The 23868-nt window shown below is 42.6% G+C and overlaps 1 protein-coding gene across 1 annotated transcript in view; it reads left to right on the top strand.

Annotated features, from left to right (window-relative positions):
• SLC45A2 (solute carrier family 45 member 2) overlaps positions 1-15244 on the top strand; it is a 293633-nt gene extending 278389 nt beyond the window's left edge. Inside the window, exon 7 of the mRNA XM_082243204.1 lies at positions 15015-15244. Coding sequence (XP_082099330.1) covers positions 15015-15233 — 219 coding nt within the window. The 3' untranslated portion in view covers positions 15234-15244. The remainder of the gene's footprint in view (positions 1-15014) is intronic.
• Positions 15245-23868: the final 8624 nt, after the last annotated feature.

Here is a 23868-nt window from a genome sequence, read left to right as displayed (position 1 = left end):
CAGAACCCGCTGTGACCATTTACCCAATTGCTGTTGTCACTGTAAACACAGAAGCTAACAAATTAAGTCTTCCAATACTCTGTTTCTCTGCAGTTCTGATTAATGAGACCATCTAAGATAAAGTTCATCAGAGGATCCTGGGTATTGGAAGCCCCTGGCTTACAAGGGTTGTGGGCTTCTCTCTGCCCCTGTGACACCTCTGGGGCAATCACCAAGCACATACAAGGATGGGAAGTAGGTCACATGCTCTCAATACCAGGAAGCATGCGGTTCTTTTTATTTTCTCCCAGAGGCCAAATAAAGTGGCACGAGAGGAAATGTGTGGGTGTGGGCAGGAAGGGCCAGGAGGATTTTACCTGAGTTAAGGAAACAGCACATCAACATCCAGATAAGGTTGAACAGGTATTGTATTTAAAGGTTTCAGGTTTACAGGTTAACATTGTAGGTGACAATCCGCAATCACTAGCCCTAGTAGTATGGCTGTAGTAACTGTGCCCGAACACTGAGTAGCAGTTCCAGGCACTCTTCTAGTAACAAGCTCAATAGCAAGTGCAGCAGTACTGGTAATGACAGCCGCAGTAGTGCTGGCATTAACCGACACAGGAACAATGGTATGCAGAAGTACTGTATACCTTCAGCACACAAGGTTTTACACAGGTACAGTCTACATTATTGGCGCAGCATCTGCAGGAGGGATGACTGACTGCCAGGGTGTCAGCACAAGCGACACTTGGGAAAGCTATACAGGTCCTATGAAGTAATTCCGCAGGCTGGGGATCAGTAAGTCATCCAGCAGTGTCCCTAATCTTACATAGTTACATAATTACATAGTTAGTCAGGTTGAAAAAAGACACAAGTCCATCTGGCTCAACCAATACAAAAAAAAAAAAACAGTAATGAAAACCCAACCATACAATCCCATATACACAATCCTATACCCACAGTTGATCCTGAGGAAGGCGAAAAACCCCCAGCAAAGCATGATCCAATTTGCTACAGCAGGGGAAAAAAAATAATTCCTTCCTGATACCTCGAGAGGCAATCAGATATTCCCTTGATCAATTTTACCTATAAATATTAGTACATATTTATATTATGTACACCCAGGAAAGAATCCAGGCCTTTTTTAAAGCAATCTAGTGAGCTGGCCAGAACCACCTCTGGAGGGAGTCTATTACACATTTTCTCAGCTCTTACAGTGAAGAAACCTTTCCGAATTTGGAGACGAAATCTGTTTTCCTCTAGATGTAAAGAGTGCCCCCCTGTCCTCTGTGTTGACCTTAAAGTGAACAACTCAAAACCAAGTTCACTATATGGACCCCTTATGTATTTATACATGTTGATCATATCCCTCCTTAATCTCCTTCTCAAGAGAGAATAAATTCAGTTCCTCTAATCTTTTCTCATAACTGAGCTCCTCCATGCTTTTTATGAGTTTGGTTGCCCTTCTCTGCACTTTCTCCAGTTCACCGATATCCTTTTTAAGAACTGGTGCCCAAAACTGAACTGCATATTCCAGATGAGATCTTACTAATGATTTGTACAGGGCCAAAATGATATCTCTCTCTCTGTATCTCTCTCTCTTGAGTCCATTCCTCTGTTAATACAAGAAAGGACTTTGCTTGCTTTGGACACAACAGCTTGGCATTGCATGCTATTATTAAGCTTATGATCTGCCAGAACACCCAGATCCTTCCAGTTCTACTCCACCTAGTATGTATGATGCATGCATATCCATCCCCCCCCCCGACCCCAGGTGCATAACTTTACATTTATAAACATTGAACCTCATTTGCCACATAGTTGCCCAATGAAACAGTGCATTGAGGTCAGCTTGTAAGTTGGAGACATCCTGTAAAGAAGTTATTCCACTGCAAAGCTTGGTGTCATCTGCAAAGACTGAAATGATACTATTAATCCCAGATCCTATACCATTTATAAAGATATTAAAAAGTAAGGGTCCCAACACTGAACCTTGGGGTACACCACTGATAACCTTAGACCATTCAGAATAAGAATCATTAACCACTACTCTCTGAATTCTATCTTTTAGCCAATTTTCTATCCATTTACAAACCGATCTTTCCAAGCCTGTAGACTTTACCTTACACATTAGCCGTGTGTAGGGAACTGTGTCAAACGCTTTTGCAAAATCCAAGTATACTACGTTCACAGCCACCCTTCTGTCCAAGGTTTTACTTACCTCCTCATAAAAAGAAATCAGATTTGTTTGTCAACTTTTGTCTTTCATGAATCCATGCTGTCTGTTGCTTAAAATATTTTTAAGATTTAAAATTAGAAACAAAGGCTTTGAAATTACAGTGCTCAATTCTTTTAGGATGCGTGGGTGGAGACCTGAATCCAGACGCTTTATCCACCCTTATTCTGTCTAAATATTTCTGGACCATATCACTTTTGAGCCATTGTGGATCATTTAGGGCTGCGTCAATACCATCCTCATTATGGTTGTATACACAGAGCTGAAGAAAGTATTTAATAAATGTGCCTTCTCTTTGTCCCCAGTCACCCACTCCTGATTATTTTGTAAAGGGCCTACATGCTCAGACCTAACTTTTTTTTTTTTATATTTCTTTATTAAAGGTTTTCATCATACAATATTTAATAATACATTACCACCATTTAAAAAGGGGAAAATAACTATATACATATAACCACCTTAGTTTTTTTCCCCGTTTACCCCCTCCTTAACCCCCCCCCCCCCATTTCGGACGTTAACATGTAATCCCTTGGTTTTCTTTTTTATAATCTTCCCATATCTCCCAGATCTCAACTCTATTTTCATACTCCTGTTCTCCCCAGGGTCTTAGTAGTTCTAATTTTCTTGTTTTCTCCACCCGTACCACCCATTCTTTATATGAAGGAGCTTCTATTTTTTTCCAGTTTAGAGGTATTATGCTTTTTGCTGAATTTAGCAGATGGGGAATTAATGTTTTTTTATAATGTTTGATCGACATTTTTGTACCATGGTAGAGACATGTCCATGGATCTTCTTTAACCTCTATGTTGGTAATTCTTTTAATTAATAATAGCACCTCCTTCCAATATTTTTTATTTTTTTGTACAATCCCACCATATGTGTGTCATTGTGCCCGTTACCTTACATCCTCTCCAGCAGAGTTTTGAGCTCTCTGGAAGGTATCTCCCCACTTTATCTGGGGTTTTATACCATCTAGAGATCAGTTTATAATTCATTTCTGCCGTACTAATATCTATTGCGGAATTGTGTACCAATCCTACATTTCTCCCACTGGAGTCCCTCCCTTAGAGCACCAAGTTCACTTTCCCATTTTTCTACCATTGGGAAAGCTGCTTGCTGCTCATTCAAAATTTTATATATGTTTGAAATATTATTCTTATTTTTCTCTGAGGTACATATTTGTTCGTAAGGGGTAAGATCATTTGTTTCTCTTATTGGGTGGGGCAGAGATGCTACAAAGTGTCTAAGTTGGCGATATTTCCACTCATTTAAGTTCCAATTTTCTTTTTTTTAAGATCTGGTAGAGTAATTATTTTCCCCTTCTCCATTATGTCTTTTAACCTTATATCCCCTTCTAACCAATTTCCATATTCCTTTCCTTCCCCTTGTGCAAAAAAATTTGTGTCCTGTAGTGGTATTAGTGGTGAATTATACTCCCATTTTCCTCTCTTATAAATTAAATCCCAGGTTTTTAATGCTTGTCGTGTAATAGTGTGTGTATCATTTTTCAATTCTCTATATTTTGGTGGAATCCAAATGATCTTACCTAATTGTGTACCACTTACTGTATTTTCGATTTTAACCCAATTTTTCCTGCTCTCTTTTTTTCCCCATTCCAACACCGTGAAGAATTGAAGCTTGGTGATATTTTTTAGTATCTGGTAGTGCAAGTCCCCCCTCTCTTTTACTTCTGCTTAATATTGTGTATTTTATCCTTGGTTTTCTATTTTTCCAAACAAACTTAGTTATTAGTGCCTTTAGTGTCTTGAAGACGGCATATGGGATATGTATTGGTATCATTTGGAACTTGTATAACATTTTTGGGAGAATCGCCATTTTTATAACATTAATTCTACCCATCCATGATATAGCGCTTGGAATTAGTCTGTTTATTTCTGCTTTTATTTCATTCAATAATGGAATGAAATTAGAGGTATATAGCTTTTCTGGGGTAGGTGTCAATTTAATTCCTAAGTATTTTAACTCCTCTCTTCTCTCCTCTCTTCTCCAGACAAAAGGAAATTCCGCTTTTAGCCCAGTTCTCTCTTGAATGCTCATTTTAATACTTAATATTTCAGACTTTGTTTGATTAATTTTTAGGTTTGAGAGCTCTCCATATTGCTTAAAGATTTTAATGATATTTGGCAGGGAGATCCTTGAGTTGGAGACGTACAGTAACAGGTCGTCGGCAAACGCCGCGACCTTATGCTCTACCCCCCCAACAACCACCCCTTTAATGTCCGGGCATTCTCTTGTTGCCAGCAGGGGTTCCAGAGAGATCACAAACAACGTTGGAGACAGGGGGCAACCCTGTCTCGTTTCGTTGTGCATTTCAAATGATTCGGACATTGTCCCGTTTATTTTTATTTTTGCCGATGGTCGACTGTACAATGTACCGATCCATGCCATCATTCTAGGTTCGATACCCATTTCCTCTAGGGTTCTCAACATGAACTCCCAGTTGACCCTGTCAAATGCTTTTTCAGCATCTATCGACAGTATCAAACTAGAATCCCTGTTTTTCAGCATTTGATCTATCAATAGGATCGTTCTAATCCCATTATCTTTCCCCTGTCTGCCAGGTATAAAACCAACCTGATTGTCATGGATCCAATCCTCCATCAGCCCTTTCATCCTTGTTGCTAGTATTTTCGTGAAACAACTTAGTATCGGCATTCAAGAGAGAAATGGGCCTGTAGCTTGAGCACAACGTTGGATCTTTCTCTTCTTTTAAAATAACTGTAATCAAGGCTAGAAGTGCCTCTCTACTCCATATCAAATTGGGAACCCAGACCATTCATGTACCCCCTTAACCTTGGGATTAAAAGATCTTTATATTGTTTGTAATAGCTGATGGTAAAAACCATCAGGTCCTGGACTTTTTCCTGCAGTAGTATCTTTTATAGCCTTTTTCTATTTCTTGTTCCATGATTGGAGCCTCAAGAAATATTATTTTTTCTTTATTTATTTTTTTCATTCTTGCCTTTTCCAAATAGTTTTTAATCTTTTTCTCTCTGTTGGGGTTGTCTTCTTGTTTACCCGCCCCTCCTACCGCATATAAATTACCATAATATTTTTGGAACTCCCCTGCTATTTCAGTAGATGAATGGACTAATTCCCCACCTCTATTTCTAATTTTATCTATAAAGTTTATTGATTTTTTTTTTTTTTTTAAGAATTCTTGCCAGATTTTTTCCAATCTTATTACCCTCCACGTATTTCTCTCTTGCTACTTTATTAAATTCTTGTCTAATTTCTTGTTCTAAAAGTTATTTTATATCCTCTTTTTTTCCTTTCTAGCAGAGGGGATAGATCTTCTTTAATTATTATTGTTTTCTTTTTTTTTTTTTTTTGTTCTAATTCATATATATCTCTCATCAATCTGTCTTTTTTTTTTTTTCCGATCTTTCTTTTTTCCTTTGTGCTCCTTTTGAAATTAAGATACCCCGCATGTATGCTTTTTGTGCTTCCCATATTATGTTTTTAGGTGTTTCTTCAATATCATTATCTTGAAAATAAAGTTCCAGTTCTTTTTCTATTTCCTTTCCCCATTTTTTATCTCTGATCAGTTCCTCATTAATTTTCCAGGTGGACATTCTAGATAATTCTTTACCCATTTTTATTTTTACTGAGATAGGGGAATGATCTGACCAGGTCCTGATCCCAACCCTCGCCTCTGATACTTTCTCGATCCATCAGTGTTCTATTAAGAAGTAGTCAATTCTTGAATATGTCTTATGTATATTTGAATAATAAGTATAGTCTCTCTCTTTTGGGTTGAATATTCTCCAAATATCTGCTAGTTGATTTTGATATAATTTTGTCCTAAATTCCTTAATCTGATGGTTCGAACACCTTTGGTATCGTGATGTATTATCCATTTTTGGATCAAGGCTCAGGTTAAGGTCCCCGGCTAGGATCACCCCCCCTTTTTTAAAATGTATTAGCTTCCCCAGGATCTTCCCTAAGAAAGCTATTTGTCCTTCATTAGGGCTATAGGTGTTTACTAATGTAACCTCTTCTTCATTTAATGTCCCCTTCAGAAAGAGGTATCTACCCTCCGGGTCAACTAACCTGTCTTCTAAGACGAACCTGATCCCTTTGACAAAGCCAATGGCTACCCCACTTGATTTTTTTTAAATGAACCTGCATAAAACCAAGTGGGGTGGTTATGGGAATACAGTCTGATGTTTGATACATGCGTAATATGGGTCTCCTGTAGAAATATTACGTCTGCTTTTAAGTATTTCCCCTAAGATTTTTTGTCTTTTTACGGGTGAATTCATTCCTCCTACATTATATGATAGATAATTTTCTACACTCATTTATTTTATTAAATTTACCTGGGGTTACAGCTCCAAGAGTATGATCCTACACTAGGTGCAAAAAATGTTTGGTTCTGTGAACAGGGTACTTTTTTGTTATTTTTCCCAACTTCCGCCCTCCCCCCTTCTTCCCTCCCTCCCCCACCTCCTTACTCTCCCCTTCCCCTCCCGTCTTTGTGGGTCCCTAGCTCTCTTTTCCCTTTGCTAGGGTAGTCGATTTACCTCCCCTCCATCTCAATCAATATTCTCCCAGGGTTGAGCTCTGCCCAAGCTCGCCCCTCCCTTCCTTCCTCCCCATATTTGGGGGAAAAGGATTCTGCATGCTATCACCTCCCTGGGGCTGTCCTTTTAACTTTCTAACTACTTTCCCCTCCTACCTCCTCCCTCGCGCCCCCCCTCATCTCTTCCCCCCCCCTTGCTCACATCTCCCTCAGTCTAGTCTCTTGATCTTGATTTTTTTCCTTTAGCCTTCTTGTCTTTCTTTTTCTTCTCCAACCAGTTAATTTCTTCCTCTGATTCTTCCTCGGGATTCCCTTGATCTGTCCATCCTGAGACATCTATTTCCGATATCTTTAGGGCCTTACAGAAAGTTGAAATATCTTCAGGAAACCTCAGAAGAACCGTCTTTCCTTCTCTTCGTACTCCCAGTCCCGGTGGGTGGCTCCAGAAGTACTGTATATTATGCTTCTTTAACACTTCCACAACCGGTTTTAAGATGCGTTTTCTATTGATTGTTTCCTGTGAGAGGTCTGGGAAAATTTGTAAGTCTTCTCCTTCGTATCTCATTATTGATCTATCTCTCATTTTTTCCCAGACTTGGGCTCTCACTTCATATTTGTGAAATCTTGCTATCACTTCTCTTGGTTTTTCTCTCGGAGCATTTAGAGGTTTCCGTATTCTGTGAACTCTTTCGAATTCTATTTTATCTGTGGTTGGATTTCCAAGGAGCTGGTAAAATACGCTTTCCAGCATTTGTTGTAGTTTTTCTTCTTTACCCCTTTCCGGTAATCCTCTGATCCGCAAGTTCTTCCTTCTGTTTCTATTCTCTTGATCCTCCATCTTGTATAATAGGTTCCTTTGTTCTAATTGCATTTTCTTCATCTGTTCTTTTAATTTTGATAGCTTTTTCCCATAAGTATTTATCTTCCTTTCAGTTTCCTCTACTCTTGTCAGTGTATGTCCCAGGTCTCTATATAGAGTGGCCATTTCGGTTTTAATTGATCTATCCAGATTAAAGAACATTTCCATCATTTCTGATTTTGTAAGAGGTTTATCCTTCACCCTTGGGTCTTCTTCCTTCCCAGGATCGTTATCTCCTATTGTTTGTGTACTCTCTCTGGATAGGTCTAGTCTCTCCTCTCCTGTTGCTCCTGATACCTTTGTTCCTTTGTTTTTTTTATTTCCTTCACTGGTTTGTTTTGGTCTTACCACTGGTTGGTTTTCAAATGTTCCGTTTTTGTCCGTTCCTTTCCTGAGTCATGTACATTTTGATAGTCCCAGGACTGGCCGTTATTTTTGCGGGTTTCCCCGTCACCTCCTTTGTCTGTTTATTCTTCGTTTTAGACATAGTGAGAATATTTTTGTCCTTTAGGCTTTTCCTTTTTTCTTTCCTTTTTTTTTTTTTTTTTTTTACTTTCCAGAAAAAGGACTATAATTAGCTCTACTTATAGAGGGTCCATAATCAAGGCGAGAGGTAATAGTCGAAATCCAATTATATCACAATTTTCTTATATGGGTTTTCCTTTCTCTTCCTTTTTCTCTCCTCTCCTCGCCTTCCCTCCCCCAGACCCCGATTTGTAGTGGTTACCAGTCTTATCCTAGGCGAGTGTATATATATATATATATATATACTTCAAGGGGGATAAACAATGAATATATGATAGTATCTCTCTTTACTAGTCGCCCCTTAAGATAATATCTCCTCAGATCTTTATGAGGGTCCCTCCTTCCTTGTAATGCCTTTTCCAGGTATTCAAAAATCAGTAATACCATCCCATAGGGTCTGGGGGCAAATGTAAGGTATGATTCCTTCTTTTTTTTATTTTTTTATTTTCTAGGAAGTAGACTATAATCGCCTCTATTTATATAAGAGCCGGAGCCAAGGGGGAAAAGAAAAAGAAGAGAAAAAAAAAAAAGACAACAACCGTAGTTTCATATACTTCCTTTTGAGGGTTATATCATAGTGTTCTCATGCAAATTGTTAGACATCGGCTTGTAGTAGATACCAATCTTTTCATGAAAAAGTAGATATGCAATAGGGGGATGAACAGAGGATATATAGAGATGGCCCCTCGGTTCTTAATGCAGGTCCCCTATATTTCCTTATATTGCTTTTTTCAGGTGTTCCGAGTTACAGTCCCAGGGGGTCTTTACTTCTAGGTATGCATCCTAGTGTATCACGTCCTTAGGAATCACTTTCCCTCCCAGGAGCCATGTTTTGCCCCTCAGTGATTAACTGATATTTAGAGATTAGTTGATTCCATCAGAGTACGCTACCACTACACCAGCTGTCTGTTCTTGCGTCCCAGCTTGTGTCCACCTGAACCCCACACCTCTCTGAAGCCAAGCTTACAGTACACAGTAATAAGCAATACTATGGAAGTTCCCTTTATGGGTATTTTCCTTCAGTGCTGGTCTATAGTGTTTTCCACCAGTAATATGAGATGCTGTATATCTCAGGGGAGATCTTATCCCGGCGTGTATTAAGTCAATCGATGTCTCCCCTCTCCAGGTATGATAAGGCTTTTAAACAGGTTGTGCAGTTTATTCAATACAGTTCACTCAGGGACAAGAAGGCTTAATAAAGATAGATAGGGGGGGGGGGTTGTTCTTAGGCACTCCTTATACTGTGGTGCAGAGGGGTTAATCCTGTATTCAGTGCCGTTGCACCTCTCCAGCATGGAATCCTCCAGCATGATTCGCCGGTCTGTTTACTGGGACTGGGTGTATTACCGTCCTCTCTCCCTTCACAGCGGCTGTCCCCGCTGCGGCTGCAGCAGACAGATAAGGCTTCTCAGTGTGCGGCTGGTCTCAGGTGCATCGGTGGATCCTGTATAGCCCCCGGAGTTCCCCTGGAGTCAGGCTGGGACGAGGGAGGAGAGGTGATGGGGTCCGATCAGGCAGCCATGGAGGCTGGAGGAGCAAGCGTTTCCTTACTCATTCCTCTGGACAGCGATCCGGCGCTCTAGCATGCAGTCGGAACTGGCGCCATAGGCATGCTCCTCCCCTCAGACCTAACCTTTTTACTATTAATATATTTGAAGAATTTTTTTGGATTTGTCCTATCTTTTGCAATCTGCCGTTCATTTTGAATTTCCTTGATTTCCTTTTTACATATTCTGTTATATTCTTTGTAACAATTAAACAATGATAGTGTTTCTTTATTTTTATATTTTTTTAAATCTCTTTTCTTTTTATTTATAGCTTTTTTAACTTTAGCTGTGAGCCACATAGGTTTTTATTTTTAGCCTTTTAAACTTATTGCCCATGGGAATTTACTTTGCAGTGAGTTTGCATAAAGTCTTTTTGAAAATATCACATTTATGTTCTGTGCTCAGCAGCCCTCATCCTTGGAAAATTTGCTCTCTTAAAGTTAAGTGTTTTTGCATTTCCTGTATGCGTTTTTTGCTTACAGCTAATATTAAATTAAATCCTATTATGGTCACTGATACCCAGATGTTCTTTTATATGAACATTATTAATAAGCTCTACATGGTTTGAGATTACCAGGTCCAACAGAGCATAATTTCTAGTGGGGCGCTCAGTAAACTGCACCATAACATTGTCTTGTAAGAGGTTTATAAATGTTTGCCCTTTTAACTGCTCCAGCAGTGCCATTACTCCAGTTAATGTCTGGGTAGTTAAAAACCCCCATTATTAACATTGTCCCAGCCCTTACAGCCCTTTCTATCTGTGCCAGGAGCTGAGTCTCCACCTCCTCATTAATACTGGGAGGTCTATAACAAACTCCAATGATAAACTTTGTTTTACGCACACCCACCCACTCAGCAAGGTACTGCTATTAATTAGCACTGTCCTCAACCAAGATGGCTACAGAAGGTTACTGGGAGTTGCAGTGTCCAATCAGACAGCTGCCTCTCCTGTGACACCTACTGAGGCTGCATGGGATCATCCCCCTAGGCTTCCACTCTGTAGCAGCAAGGCACCACCTGCTGTATGGAGAAGAACCGCACCAACCAGTGTGCTACTGGTGGCACTGCTGTTAAATTAATCCTATTGCTTTGATTTTCTCAACTGGAGTGCTGTTTGGGTTCTCCCTGGGGTGCCATGAGCATTAGACCCAGTTTGTCCTGGATCAGCATGCGTTTCCATGGTTTGGACAGGCTGACCACCAGCAACGTAACCATTAACCACTTAAGGACCGAGCCTATTTTTGACACATTTTGTTCACAAGTTAAAATCAGTATTTTTTCCTAGAAAACAACTTAGAACCCCCAAACATTATATATATTATTTTAGAAAAGACTCTGGAGAATAAAATGTCGGTCATTGCAATCATTTTTGTCACGCGGTATTTGCGCAGCGGTCTATAAAGCGCCATTTTTTTGGAAAAATTTTGAAAAATCACATTTCACTGCATTTAAAAAATACTAAACAGTAAAGTTAGCCCATTTTTTTTGTATATTGTGAAAGAACATGTCACGCCGAGTAAATAGATACCCAACATGTTACGGTTTAAAATTGCGCCCCCCCGTGGGATGTCGACAAACTACGGTCAATAGAGATCTCAATCTGCGACGCTTTAAATTTATTTAACGGTTACCAGTTTAGAGGTAGAGTGTAGCTCTTTTTTTTAAATTATTGCTCACACTCTGGCGATCGCGGCGATACCTCACATGTGTGGTTTGAACAGCGATTTCATTTGCGGCTCGACTTGCGTATACGTTTTTTTTTGTGCGCGAGCTAACGGTGACGGGGGCGGCTAAATTTATTTTTTTTTTTTTTCCCATTTATTTTATTTATTTTTTTAACTTTATTACAGTTTTAAAAAAAAAAAAAAAATCTGATCACTTTTATTGCTGTCACAAGCAATGTACACATCCCTTGTGACAGCAATATGTCGTGACAGGTACACTTTATGGAGGGATCGAGGGTCTAAAAGACCCTAGACCCCTCCACTACACTTCCCTGTATGCAAAATGCCAAAAACGGCGTTTTTGCATACAGCCGATTTTCAAATTTGCCGCCTTTTGCGGCACAGTAACCCGGAAGTGACGTCATGGACGCCGCCTCCGGGTTACGTCAACGGAGCCCCGATCGATGCTGTTTCCGGCATTCATCGGGACTCCATCCAGCCGGCGGACGTGCCGGCTGGGTGCTCGGGGCTCCCGGTGGGACGGGAGCCCCGAGCAAAGCCACGGAAGGCGGCGGGAGGGGGGGGGACGTCCCCTCCCGCCCCCCCGGGTACCGATCGAGCGGCTCCCGAGCCGCATCGGTCAGTACCGACGGAAAGCCAACCGTCGGCTTCAAACCACGGTACCGGAATGATGCCTCTAGCTAGAGGCATCATCCCGGTACACTACCGCAAAGTTTACTGACGTAGACCTACGTTAGTATGCGGTAAGTGGTTAATTAAGCTCTAGGGCAGTAACCATAGCTAATTTATTATATAGTAAACAAAGGGGATGTAGCGCTCGACAGAAATATATAAATAAATACAAACATGTGAACCATATAAACCATATAGAATGATTTGTGCAATTAAAGTCTCTGGTGTCCAAAGCAATAAGATAATTGACAGCCAATGTGGAAGACACAGACTTGATAGGGTGGTTTCCTTAGCAAAGCCTTCACCTTCACACGATCACCCAGTGGAATAAATATATGAGCCACTTACCAGATTTAATGGACCCCTTGATTATAGGGGGTCAAATGCGCTATGTACTCCAGTAGGAACTCTAATGCATCTTGCTCCCATAAGTAGAGGTCATCACAGCCAGAGTCAGTGCCATAATCAGAAAGCCAAGCCATATGCAGGGATGAAAAAATAGTCTCATGGTGCAGTATCTCTTAGCAATCAAGCATTTATTTAAGATAAATTGCACTTACTAGACAAAAAGCAGATAAAAGCCTATGGCTTGGCTTTCTGATTATGGCACTGACTCTGGCTGTGATGACCTCTACTTATGGGAGCAAGATGCATTAGAGTTCCTACTGGAGTACATAGCGCATTTGACCCCCTATAATCAAGGGGTCCATTAAATCTGGTAAGCGGCTCATATATTTATTCCACTGGGTGATCGTGTGAAGGTGAAAGCTTTGCTAAGGAAACCACCCTATCAAGTCTGTGTCTTCCACATTGGCTGTCAATTATCTAATTGCTTTGGACACCAGAGACTTTAATTGCACAAATCATTCTATATGGTTTATATGGTTCACATGTTTGTATTTATTTATATATTTCTGTCGAGCGCTACATCCCCTTTGTTTACTATTTATCACGATTCCACGTTTGTGTAGCAGCTGACAGCGTGGGAAAAATCCCACTTCATCACTATATATTCAAAATTTATTTATATTAATTAATTTTTCACACCATTTGCGCAGTTTTTTACCCCTTTTCTCACTAATTTATTATATGTAGATTAAAAATTCATTTAAAATTCATGAGAGTAGACAAACAGCATGTCTTTACATAGTCGATCAGCGTTCCAAACCAACAAGATGGCCACCACGCCCCAGCATATACTGGTGGGGCGTGGTGGCCGTGTGTCTCCAGCTCCTGTTTACGCATTTCGTCAAATGACGTCAGGGTCGTGGTTGTAATTAGTGGTTATTTCAGTTACGCCCCTGAAGAAGTCATTTGATGAAAAAACACCTAGGGAGAGCTGGAGACGCACCACGCCAGTATATGCTGGGACATGGTGGCCATCTTGTTTGTTTGGAACGCTGATCGACTATGTAAAGACATGCTGTTTACTATCACCATGTGAGTGAATTTTTAACCTATTTTATAATAAATTGGTTTGGAACGTCTACACTATGTGGAGTGTTTTGTTTACCTTTTTAATGAGTCATTTAGCCTCGGTTCACACTAGGGCGACCTGTGAGGCGACCTGGTCGCCTCACAGGTCGCCTCCCATAGGGAAGCTGCGGACCCGTTCTAATAGGAGCGACACAAGTCGCTCTGACCTAGAAAAAGGGTCCGGAGCTTCTTTGGGGCGACCAGGAGGCGACCGCCATATACTTTAATGTTATGAAGTCCGTGGCGGCCGCTCCGAGGTCGCGGCGTGATGCTCGCACCGCGATCTCGGAGGTCGCCCCTGAAAGTAGCGTCGCGCTAGTGTGAACCGGCGCTTAAGCCCTGGGGGAGATTGCCTGAGAGAGGAGGAAAGTGGTTGCTGGCAGTCCAAGGGCTCGCTGGAGATAAAACACTGCTGGTTCAGACCTTTGAAGTGAGGGTCATGATCAGATGGTGGAGGCTGGTATTGTTGGGTGTCAGTGGTGGCCAATGTACACTAATATAAGTTGCACTCAAACACATGAAACTCTTTGGGACTATTCTACTGGATGTGGACTTTTTAATAAATTTATTGTATTTACCATTTAGCGCTGCACCACTTCTTTTTTATGTTTATTCTATTGTTTATTTCACAATATTGTGTCAGCTGCTGCTGTTATTTAATTATTGGTATACTCAATTATTGATATACTCGTACTAAGCACAGCAGGTATACCACTTTATATGGCATCACAATCACCATGCCAACTCTATCCTACTCTGTGCTCTATGCTAACTCGGGGCAGGTGGCATGCAGAATTCAGGATAGGACAGAAGTCTGGCTTCTCCAGACCTGATCACCTCCCATCCTTTATTGCACTGCTGAGCCAAAATGTCGGGTTCTCTCTGTGATGTGGGGACTGTGTGATTGTGAGGTTCTTTGATGGGTGGACTGTGTGATGAAGTGAGTGTGATTTGGGAGGGGAACTCTGTGATGGGGCAACTGTGACATGATGGGGGGCTGGGGAACTAACAAGATGTGGTGACGTCTGATGTAAAGGGGGGCTTTTGATGAAAAATCTATTTCATGAAGATGGTTGTCTATATGCTCCTTGGCTCAGGTTTCTAATTGACAATTTTTATTTAGTTTTTTTCATTTTAGACTGGAATGCCTTGGGATTTTGCATACAGTGCTTCAACTGAAAAAAAGGGTAAACTCTGGGGGAAAACACCGGTTTATTTTAGCATCTAAAATGCTTCAACCTCTTTGACTTGATTACTGACAAGCTCAGTGAAAGAATGTCACTATAGCTAAAAGTAAGCTTATTCAGAAAGTTTTGTTGATTACCTTGAAATCCTTTTCTAATGTAAAAATTGGGAACCAACACACAACACAAAAAAAATTACATTATCCTCTAGTGAACTGGCCCTTCTAAGTTTTAAATGACTCATAAAGCCTTACTATTTACTCTTGCAGTACATACTAATTTGCTTCCATCTGTCTTTTCAGCGTGTATCCCATTTGGAGGGGATGAAGACGGAGCACAGAGGGAAGGGGATTGATTGTGCTGCCCTCACAAGCATGGTACAGTTGGCTCAGATCATCGTAGGTGGTGGTCTCGGATTTCTGGTCATCCTAGCTGGAAGTGTGGTGGTAGTCGTCATCTCCGCCTCCACAGTATCACTCATTGGCTGCTGTTTTGTTGCTTTATTTGTTCGATATGTTTAATAATAATAAAAAAAAAAACTTTCTAACCTGAATGTTTTTGTTGTAACAGTGAACCAGTTATGTCTGGTTAGTTGATGATCTAGTTCTATGGATGTTGGAATGCTGTAGTTCATGGGTGTCCAACCTTTTGGCTTCTCTGGGCCACATTGAGTGTAAAAAAAATTTCTCGGGCCGCATATAAAATATATAATATAGTTACGGTATATAAGTAATAAATGCTGCCGCGCCCTTCCCGTGCTGCCGCGACCCCAGCCCGCACTAATTTAACACAGCTAGAGGATGATGAAATGAAATGAAATGGAATCAGTATACAGAGGTTTACTTCTTCTGAGAGATATTAAAGGAACACTCTAACCACTTTAGTGATTTGAAGTGGTAATGTGGGAGGAGTCCGAAACACTGCACATGCTGGGATATTTACAATTATGTGCTGGGGGGATAGTTGCACCCCTAGCACATAGGACTTAGGCAGCCAGAAAATGTCATGTCCTTATTCATACATGTATGAACAAGGACATGACATATTATGACAAAACACAACTAGTTAATAAAAAACACATTGCAACAATTTATACGCGCTAATGCACATACCTTTTCTACTTATTTTGCAGACTGCTAGCGATTACTGCTGGCGGGTACTGCTAGTACGGTTACTGCTGGCGGTTACTGCTGGCGGGTAACGCTGGTGGGTACTACTGGTGGGTACTGCTGGCAGGTAGTGCTGGTGGGTACTGTGGCAGTTACTGCTGGTGGGTAACTCTGGCAGTTGCTTCTGATGATTACTGCTGGCGGATACTGCTGGCCGGTAGTGCTGGTGGGTACTGCTGGCAGTTACTGCTGGTGGGTAATTCTGGCAGTTACTGCTGGTGATTACTGCTGGCAGATATTGCTGGCCGGTAATTCTGGCGGTTACTGCTGGCGGGTATTTCTGGTGGTTACTGCTGGTGGGTAATGCTTGACCCGCAGGCAATGGCCAGCAGGATCCACAGGCCACGACCAACTGCCAACAGGACCCACAGGCCAAGGCCCGGTCTCAGCAGGACCCACAGGCAATGGCCAGAAGGACCCACAGGCTGTGGCCAGCAGGACCCACAGGCCGTGGCCAGCAGGACCCACAGGCCGTGGCCAGCAGGACCCACAGGCCGTGGCCAGCAGGACCCACAGGCCGTGGCCAGCAGGACCCACAGGCCGTGGCCAGCAGGACCCACAGGCCATGGCCAACTGCCAGCAGGACCCACAGGCCATGGCCAACTGCCAGCAGGACCCACAGGCCATGGCCAACTGCCAGCAGGACCCACAGGCCATGGCCAACTGCCAGCAGGACCCACAGGCCATGGCCAGCTCCCAGCAGGACCTACAGGCCATGGCCAGCTCCCAGCAGGACCCACAGGCCATGGCCAGCAGGACCCACAGGGCATGGCCAGCATCAGACAGAATTGAAGGCTATTTCCTATTTTAAGGTTACTGGGTGGGCAGGGCACTGGGGCAGGGTAAATGGGGTGTATGGGGAGGGGGAGATGGGATGTGGGGGTCAGGGTCTCTCACCTCAGTGATGCCGATTGCAGCTCCTTGCACAGCCTCCTGGGGGGTGATGACATCTTTAAGTAGCAGCCAGTGCCAAGTCCAAAGTCCAAGCCAGTCACATGTGTCCCCTTGCAGGCTGGCATGCCCTGCCTCTGTCGGCCTCCAGTCCAAAGACACCGCGAGTTGCATAAAAGTATGCTGTTATCAGGGTTTCTTCAGGTTTCACTGCTGCAGCCATCCAGCGCCCAGCCCCAGCTGGTCACGATATGCATGACCCGTCGCCACGCCCCCTGCCTCTGCCTGCCTCAAGACTCTGTCTCCGGGAGTTGTAGTTTCCTGCTTCCTGCTGCTCTATTCTCTCCACCAACCGCCACCAGGAAATAGTGCACCGCCCGGACTACAACTCCCAGAATGCAGTGCAGCAGCAACTCAGCCAATCGGAACATCCGCAGTGGCCGACTTCCTCCAAAAAATAAAAAAATGTCAACAGACAGCGGCCGTGAGAGCAGCCGTTTTGAATATATGTTAGCGGGAGACTGTCTGGAGTTCCGCGGCAGGTGGGTCGCACTGCCTGCTGTAGTTGGTGTAATGAGTATTTTAATGCTCAGATTGGCTTCATGTAGGTCTACATTAGCAAGGGGATTGTGTCTCTTTAAAGCACTGTTCAGACCAATATTGATGTGCACACATGCATTTTGGGGGTGCATCAGTTCATTTATTATAATTCTTCTAACCATAGGTGTGCGCAGTCTATTGCATTAGGGTGTGCACCCCAAAGCTCAAGCACACATGCATGTGTATGTATGTATACTGACTAACTTGTTCTCAGCCCAGCTTACCTTCTCCTGGTAGGCTGACGTCCATCCCACACTGCAGGGTGTGTTTTGTCCTTCATCTCACGTCCACTCCAGCTGGCGGCACCTCCTGTTGTAAAGTCAAAAAGGCACGCTGGGGAAGGGGGTGGGTACAGTGTTGTTCCCAATGACTAAGGAGGCAGCAGAGATGCAGAGCTACTGTAGCCTCTGGCTTTTGAAAGAAACTGCAGAGTTGGCAACCTTGGTGATTAGGGTGTGCCCAGGCACACCTACGCTTATAACACACATCCCCGCAGCATTGTCACAAATGTCACGTTCACTGCTTTATAAATATACCCCATGTACTTGTATTGTGAGAAGGAACAGCAAACCACAATCATTTTGTAGTACTGGAAAACCGTAAACCATAAAATCAGAATGGCTTGCACGATGAAGTGGAAAGGTAATGTATGATAAGAATATATTACAATGTGGCTTATTTCAGATTTATATACATTGTGGTTGATTTACTAAAACTGGAGAGTGCAAAATCTGGTGCAGCCCTGCATGGTATCCAATCGGCTTCTTACTTCAGCTTGCTCAGTTAAGCTTTGACGAAAAAAGCCTAGAAGCTGATTGGTTTCTATGCTGAGCTGCACCAGATTTTGATCTCTCTAGTTTTAGTAAATCAGCCCCACTTTATACTTTATTTTTCTTTTTAACATCTCAATACCAACATGTTATAATACCTTCCTTTCCAGGCCAGTTTTCTGTGCCATGATACTTTGACTAACAGTTACTCAGTCATGCAACACTCTACCCAAAATCAAATTTATATACATATTGCAACCAAATGGCTCATTGTGCCAAACAATGTTGACATCCTACAGAATTTCTGACTGTCACAAACTTCTCTATGATCATCAATATGTGTCAACTGGACCCCGGGAGGCACAACATGATACAGCTAGCAAACATTCCAATTCATCAAATAATTTTGTTTGTGATCATGTTCTAAAGTGGATCCAAACCCAAAGGAGATGACATTTTGTTTGCCATTTGGTGTGATGCCTCGATTATAGCCGTACACCGATCCCCTCATCCTGACGAGCATTTGGGACTATCCATGGTGCAAATTGCTGACATTTGGTGTATTTGCTCATCCACGAGAGTGGCTGAGCCATTAAGGCCCGTACACACATGCAGACTGTCGGCCGAAAAGCTTCGGTCGACGACCGATCGGCCGATTGTAGGCTTGTTAGTATGATGCTTCCGACAGCCGACAGCACACTTTCGGCCGAAAAGAATCTGTCGTGCAAGCATTAAAATTTTTGTATGCCGACACCAGAGCGGCCGATTGTTCGCCAGTCAATACAGAATTCGGCCGACAGACAGCAGATTTGCAAGACTGGGCATGCTCAGAAAAGAAAAAACACAGGGAAAGTTAACCATCACATGACATCACTTCTGCAGTCGGCTGTAGTCGGCGGACAAAATTCTTGTGCAGTCTTTTGCACTTTTCAACAGACATGACAGCCCGGGGACAAAAGACGGCCGATCGTTCGGCCGACGATCTGCACTTGTGTACGGGGCTTTAGTGTCGGTGAGTGTGACCCACCCCCCCTTGCTTTCACGGTGGTGGTTTAAGAGGTGACCCGTTATTTCCACTTATTAAATCTACATCCCATCAAGTTCACATGTTTGGATGCACTTACTTATGGATGGACATTCTGATGATATGATGGACTTTTGTCAGGGTACTCTCTGACAATGCCCCGGCTGTACTGGGCAGAGAAATTTGTTCCATGCCTACCAGCGGTTTTAATTCCAGGAATAGAAAACTGGCAGGCAGACTTTGAGTCATCAACAAATGTTTCTGGGGAAATGGTCGTTACACCCTGAGATCTTTGCATTGATCTGCCAATGCTGGGGGATCCCAAATGTAGATATGTTGGCATCCAGGTTCAACAACAAGTTGAAGAGATTTGTGTCCAGGAGTCGGACCAGGGATCCACTCGCAGTCAGAGTAGATGACTCGGTGACTCCTTGGGAGCGATTTTCCCTGATCTATGCCTTTCCTTCGGTGCAGCTGCTTCCGCGTCTTCTACGCAGAATCCAGGTAGAGGGGAAACCAGTAATCCTGGTGGCTAACACCACAAATTTAAATAAAGCACAGGTAGCATACAAAATTAATATTGGCAAAGGTAAATATAAATAACAAGTGCAATATCTATTAACCACCAATCATAAATTTAGATGCAAATATATGTTTAGATAAATAGTCTTAATAAATGGATTAAATAATTATTCAATGAGTAATATAAAAAATTATAAAGTGCAAAAGTGATTAATAGAGTAAGTGCAGGTAAAGTCCCAACAGTAGATAATGTTGGACCACAAAGCAGTCCAATTAGCACTGTCCACAAATTGGAATATCTGAAGGGTCCTAGGACAATGCCTCTTCTGATAGCAAAACCTCCACCAGCCAACTGGACCACCCGGTGAGTCAAACTGCTTACCAAAGATGGTAGACCCCAAAATTATAGGGGGTCAGTAGGAGCCTGAATACGCAAATGCAGGACAGGGTATATACGATCTCCACTGTGTAAATGAACCGTCCACCTCGGAGTCTTTAATACCAGGATGCAGAGCTCCCATAGATCATACAAACAAGAAAGAACTCCATAGTGAAGTACAGTATATCGGTGCAATAAGGTTTATTAATAGAGTAACACTTAGTGTGGTTTCTTGATACAGACGATAAAAGACAATACAAGCCGAAGTCCCGGAGAACGCCGCTCACCCGGTGGTCCAGTTTGCTGGTGGAGGCATTGTCATAGGACCCTTCAGATATTCCAATTTTGTGGACAGTGATAATTGGACTGCTTTGTGGTTCAACATTATCTACTGTTGGGACTTTACCTGCACTTACTCTTAGTCACTTTTGCACTTTATAATTTTCTATTTTACTCATTGAATAATTATTTAATCCATTTATTAACACTATTTATCTACACATATATTTGCATCTAATTTATGATTGGTGGTTAATGGATATTGCACTTGTTATTTATATTTACCTTTGCCAATATTAATTTTGTTTGCTACCTGTGCTTTATTTAAATTTGTGGTGTTAGTCACTACAACATATTTTTTTATATATTTATTCATGTATCGGTTGAGCGCGGCCATTATATATTACTATATAATTTAATCACATATTACGTGTTCTCACGTTTACGCTGGGGCTCCCCATTTTTTTGAATTTTTTTGAATTTCACAGAATTTGGATCACTTGAATTGATCACATATATTGGTTTATTTAGATCAAGTCTTTAATTTTTCCATCGCGCAGGACTGTTGGTGCTTAACGCCAACTATTTTCTCATTTAATCCTGGTGGCTCCAGCATGGCCCAGGAGGTTTTGGTATGCACAAATTCTAAAATTGCCCGTGACAAGGCCTTGGGTTCTTCCACTACATCCCCAACCTGCTCTCTCAAGGTCCGATATTCCACCCTGCTTTACAGTCTCTAAATTTGACGGCTTGTTCTTGAAAGAGTGGGTATATCTGGCCCTGCAGTCTCTTACCTGATAAATGCTAGAAAACCAGTCTCTAGAGGCATTTATTACAGAGTCTGGGAATCTTAAACATCCTGGTGTGAGCCCAGGAAATGGCATCTCCGCAAATATACGAATTCTAGCCCTCTTGCAAGCAGGGGTAGATATGACATTAGCTTTAGGCACTATTAAGGGTCACATTTCAGCCTTATCATTTTTTTTTCCAGAGACCGATTGCTTTGCATTCCTTAGTCCAAACCTTCATTTAAGGGGTGCTATTATGTGTGTTTCCACCAGTGAAGCCACCATTGTGTCCTTGGGATCTAAATTTGGTGCTGGCAGTTTTACAAACACAGCCTTTTAAGCCCATGTGGCATCTCCCTCTGGCTCGGGTTGACCAGAAAATTGTTCTTTTTGGTTGCAGTATCTTCAGCCAGAAGAGTTATCAGAATTAGCAGCTCTTTCTTGTAAAGAGCCATTCTTGATATTGCATCAAGTTAGGGTGATTCTATGTCCACACCCAGGTTTTTTGCCCAAGGTGGTGTCCGCTTTTCATTTGAATCAGGACATTATACTTCCTCCTTTCCAAATCCTAAAACAGCAGAAGAAAAGTTATTACATTCACTTGATGTAGTACGTGCATTCAAGATTTATTTTTAAAGGTCAGCTCAGATTCGCAAGACCAACCTTTTGTTTGTGCTGCCGGAAGGGCCCAGGAAAGGGTAGGCAGCATCTAAATCTACTATTTCTCAATGGATTCGCCAGGCTATTATCCAGGCGTATGGTTTAAAAGGGAAGGTTTCACCTTTTCCGGTAAAGGTAAACTCTACCAGAAGAGTAGGTGCCTCTTGGGCAGTTCGCCATCAAGCTTCCATGGCTCAGATTTGCAAAGCTACGACTTGGTCGTCAGTACATACGTTCACCAGATTCTATCAAGTGGATGTTAGAACCCAGGAGGAGTCTGCATTTGGCCCAGTGTTCTGCAGGCAGCTATGTAGATCTTCTGTGGTCTGATGGTGGTATTTTATGGTGTCCCCCCTCTCCTCAAGTGCATTGCTTTGGTACGTCCCATATAGTAATGAATATGGCTGCCCTGTGCCCGTGATGTACAATAAAGAAATATGGATTTTTCCTACAGCTTACCCGTAAAATCCATTTCTCTGTCGCTCATTGACAGACGCAGTCCTCTTTGATTAATATCAAATTGGGTTATACTGCCCTCTACAGGAGCAGGACACTAGGCAGAAGAAAACGTTCTGGCCACACCTTAGGGGCAGTCCCAGAGGGTATATCCTCTCTCTCTCTGCTACAGGATGTCCATTTTTTTCTGTCTAGTCAGGAGTAAGGACCTAAGTTCCTTGCTGGGATCTTTTGGTCCTGGCAAGATTTTTTTAGATAAATACTTTTTAGTTAGCTTTTTTTCTCCAGTTCCTGTGAGATCTTCAAGCAATTATGCCGGATCTGGGTGACGGGCTGGATGTTGAGGTCCAGTGGTCACCCCAGCTGGCCTACAAGCGCGGGCAGATTCCAGCTCCGCGCTGGGTCTGCCGCGATACACTAAATATAAAAGAACAGCTGCGCTATGCACCAACAAGCTAAAAAGTAATGAGTGATTCGTATTAATCGTAATACACGATGATCAAATATATTAATATGGAAAGCAGCTACACAGAAAATGACCCTGATAAGTCATAAAGCATAACATACGTAAATTTGTAGCGCTAACACTTGGGTTAAAAGTCCTTAAAATCAAGAAAGGAAACAGTCTTTTTTAAGAATAATCCAGGTGATGGAGAACCACGTGCAAGTTGGAAAGTTATGTGAGCAATCCTTCCTTCCTTCAAGGGCTGCGTGACTCAAACCACCACCAAGATAGGTATCAAAAATACCCTTACCAGATAACACCACAAATTAAGCAATCAAATGGCATAGACCTCAAGGACAGTTGACCGACCCTGATGGATGTCCTGGGAACTCATAGACACCGGGGTCCTCCCGCACATATAGCATAGACATACAAAAGAAAGGCTCTCATGGTGTAGTATGCTCGATAAAAAGGGAATTTATTGAAAGAAATCCTATAATGCACTCACATGATTGCAGAGTATTAGCAGTGTTTTGGAAGAGGGCATCTCCGGATGTTTCCCACCAACAAGATGGCCGCCGTCGTCGTCCACTGCACATGCGCCCGCCTCCACCAATGGGGCCGCCTGACGTACGTTTCGTCACACGGAAATGATGTCGTCAGGGGCGTGGCCACACAGTGGAGGAGCGCAGTACATATAGAGGAACGATGAAGTGGATTGGCTGGATAATTCAACCGGAAATATGGAGCTATGCGCTCCACAGACCGGAAACGAACTTACATAAACCCGGCAGCAGCGCGAAGAAATCTGAAACCCTAAGGAAACACCTAGAGAAGGAGGCCTTGGAGCAAAAGAACAAAAAGTGGAAAAAGTTTTCCAGAGATTTAGGTGACTACAAGAGGGGTGAGGTTTTTAAGTGGCAATCCACTGTAACCTTGAGTGTAGTACCAGGGGATGGTGTTGCAGTGGATGCTTCAGATGAAATGGAGATTCCCGCTACCCAACCACCTGCATTGCCAGGACCCGTTCCCAGTATTACAACCGCCTCTACTCCTGGGCCCCCACCGGCTCAGTGGATCCAGAGGGGTAGGGGTAGAGGTAGGGGAAGGGGAAGAGGCAGAGGGGCGGGAAAACAACGTCCTAATAATAATTATCCTGCTAACTACCAAAAT

Source organism: Pelophylax lessonae (genome assembly GCF_965119305.1).
Source record: "Pelophylax lessonae genome assembly, chromosome: 1".
NCBI lineage: Eukaryota > Metazoa > Chordata > Amphibia > Anura > Ranidae > Pelophylax > Pelophylax lessonae.
Note: the sequence above shows the minus strand (reverse complement) of the source record. Positions and strands in the feature narration are given on the sequence as shown.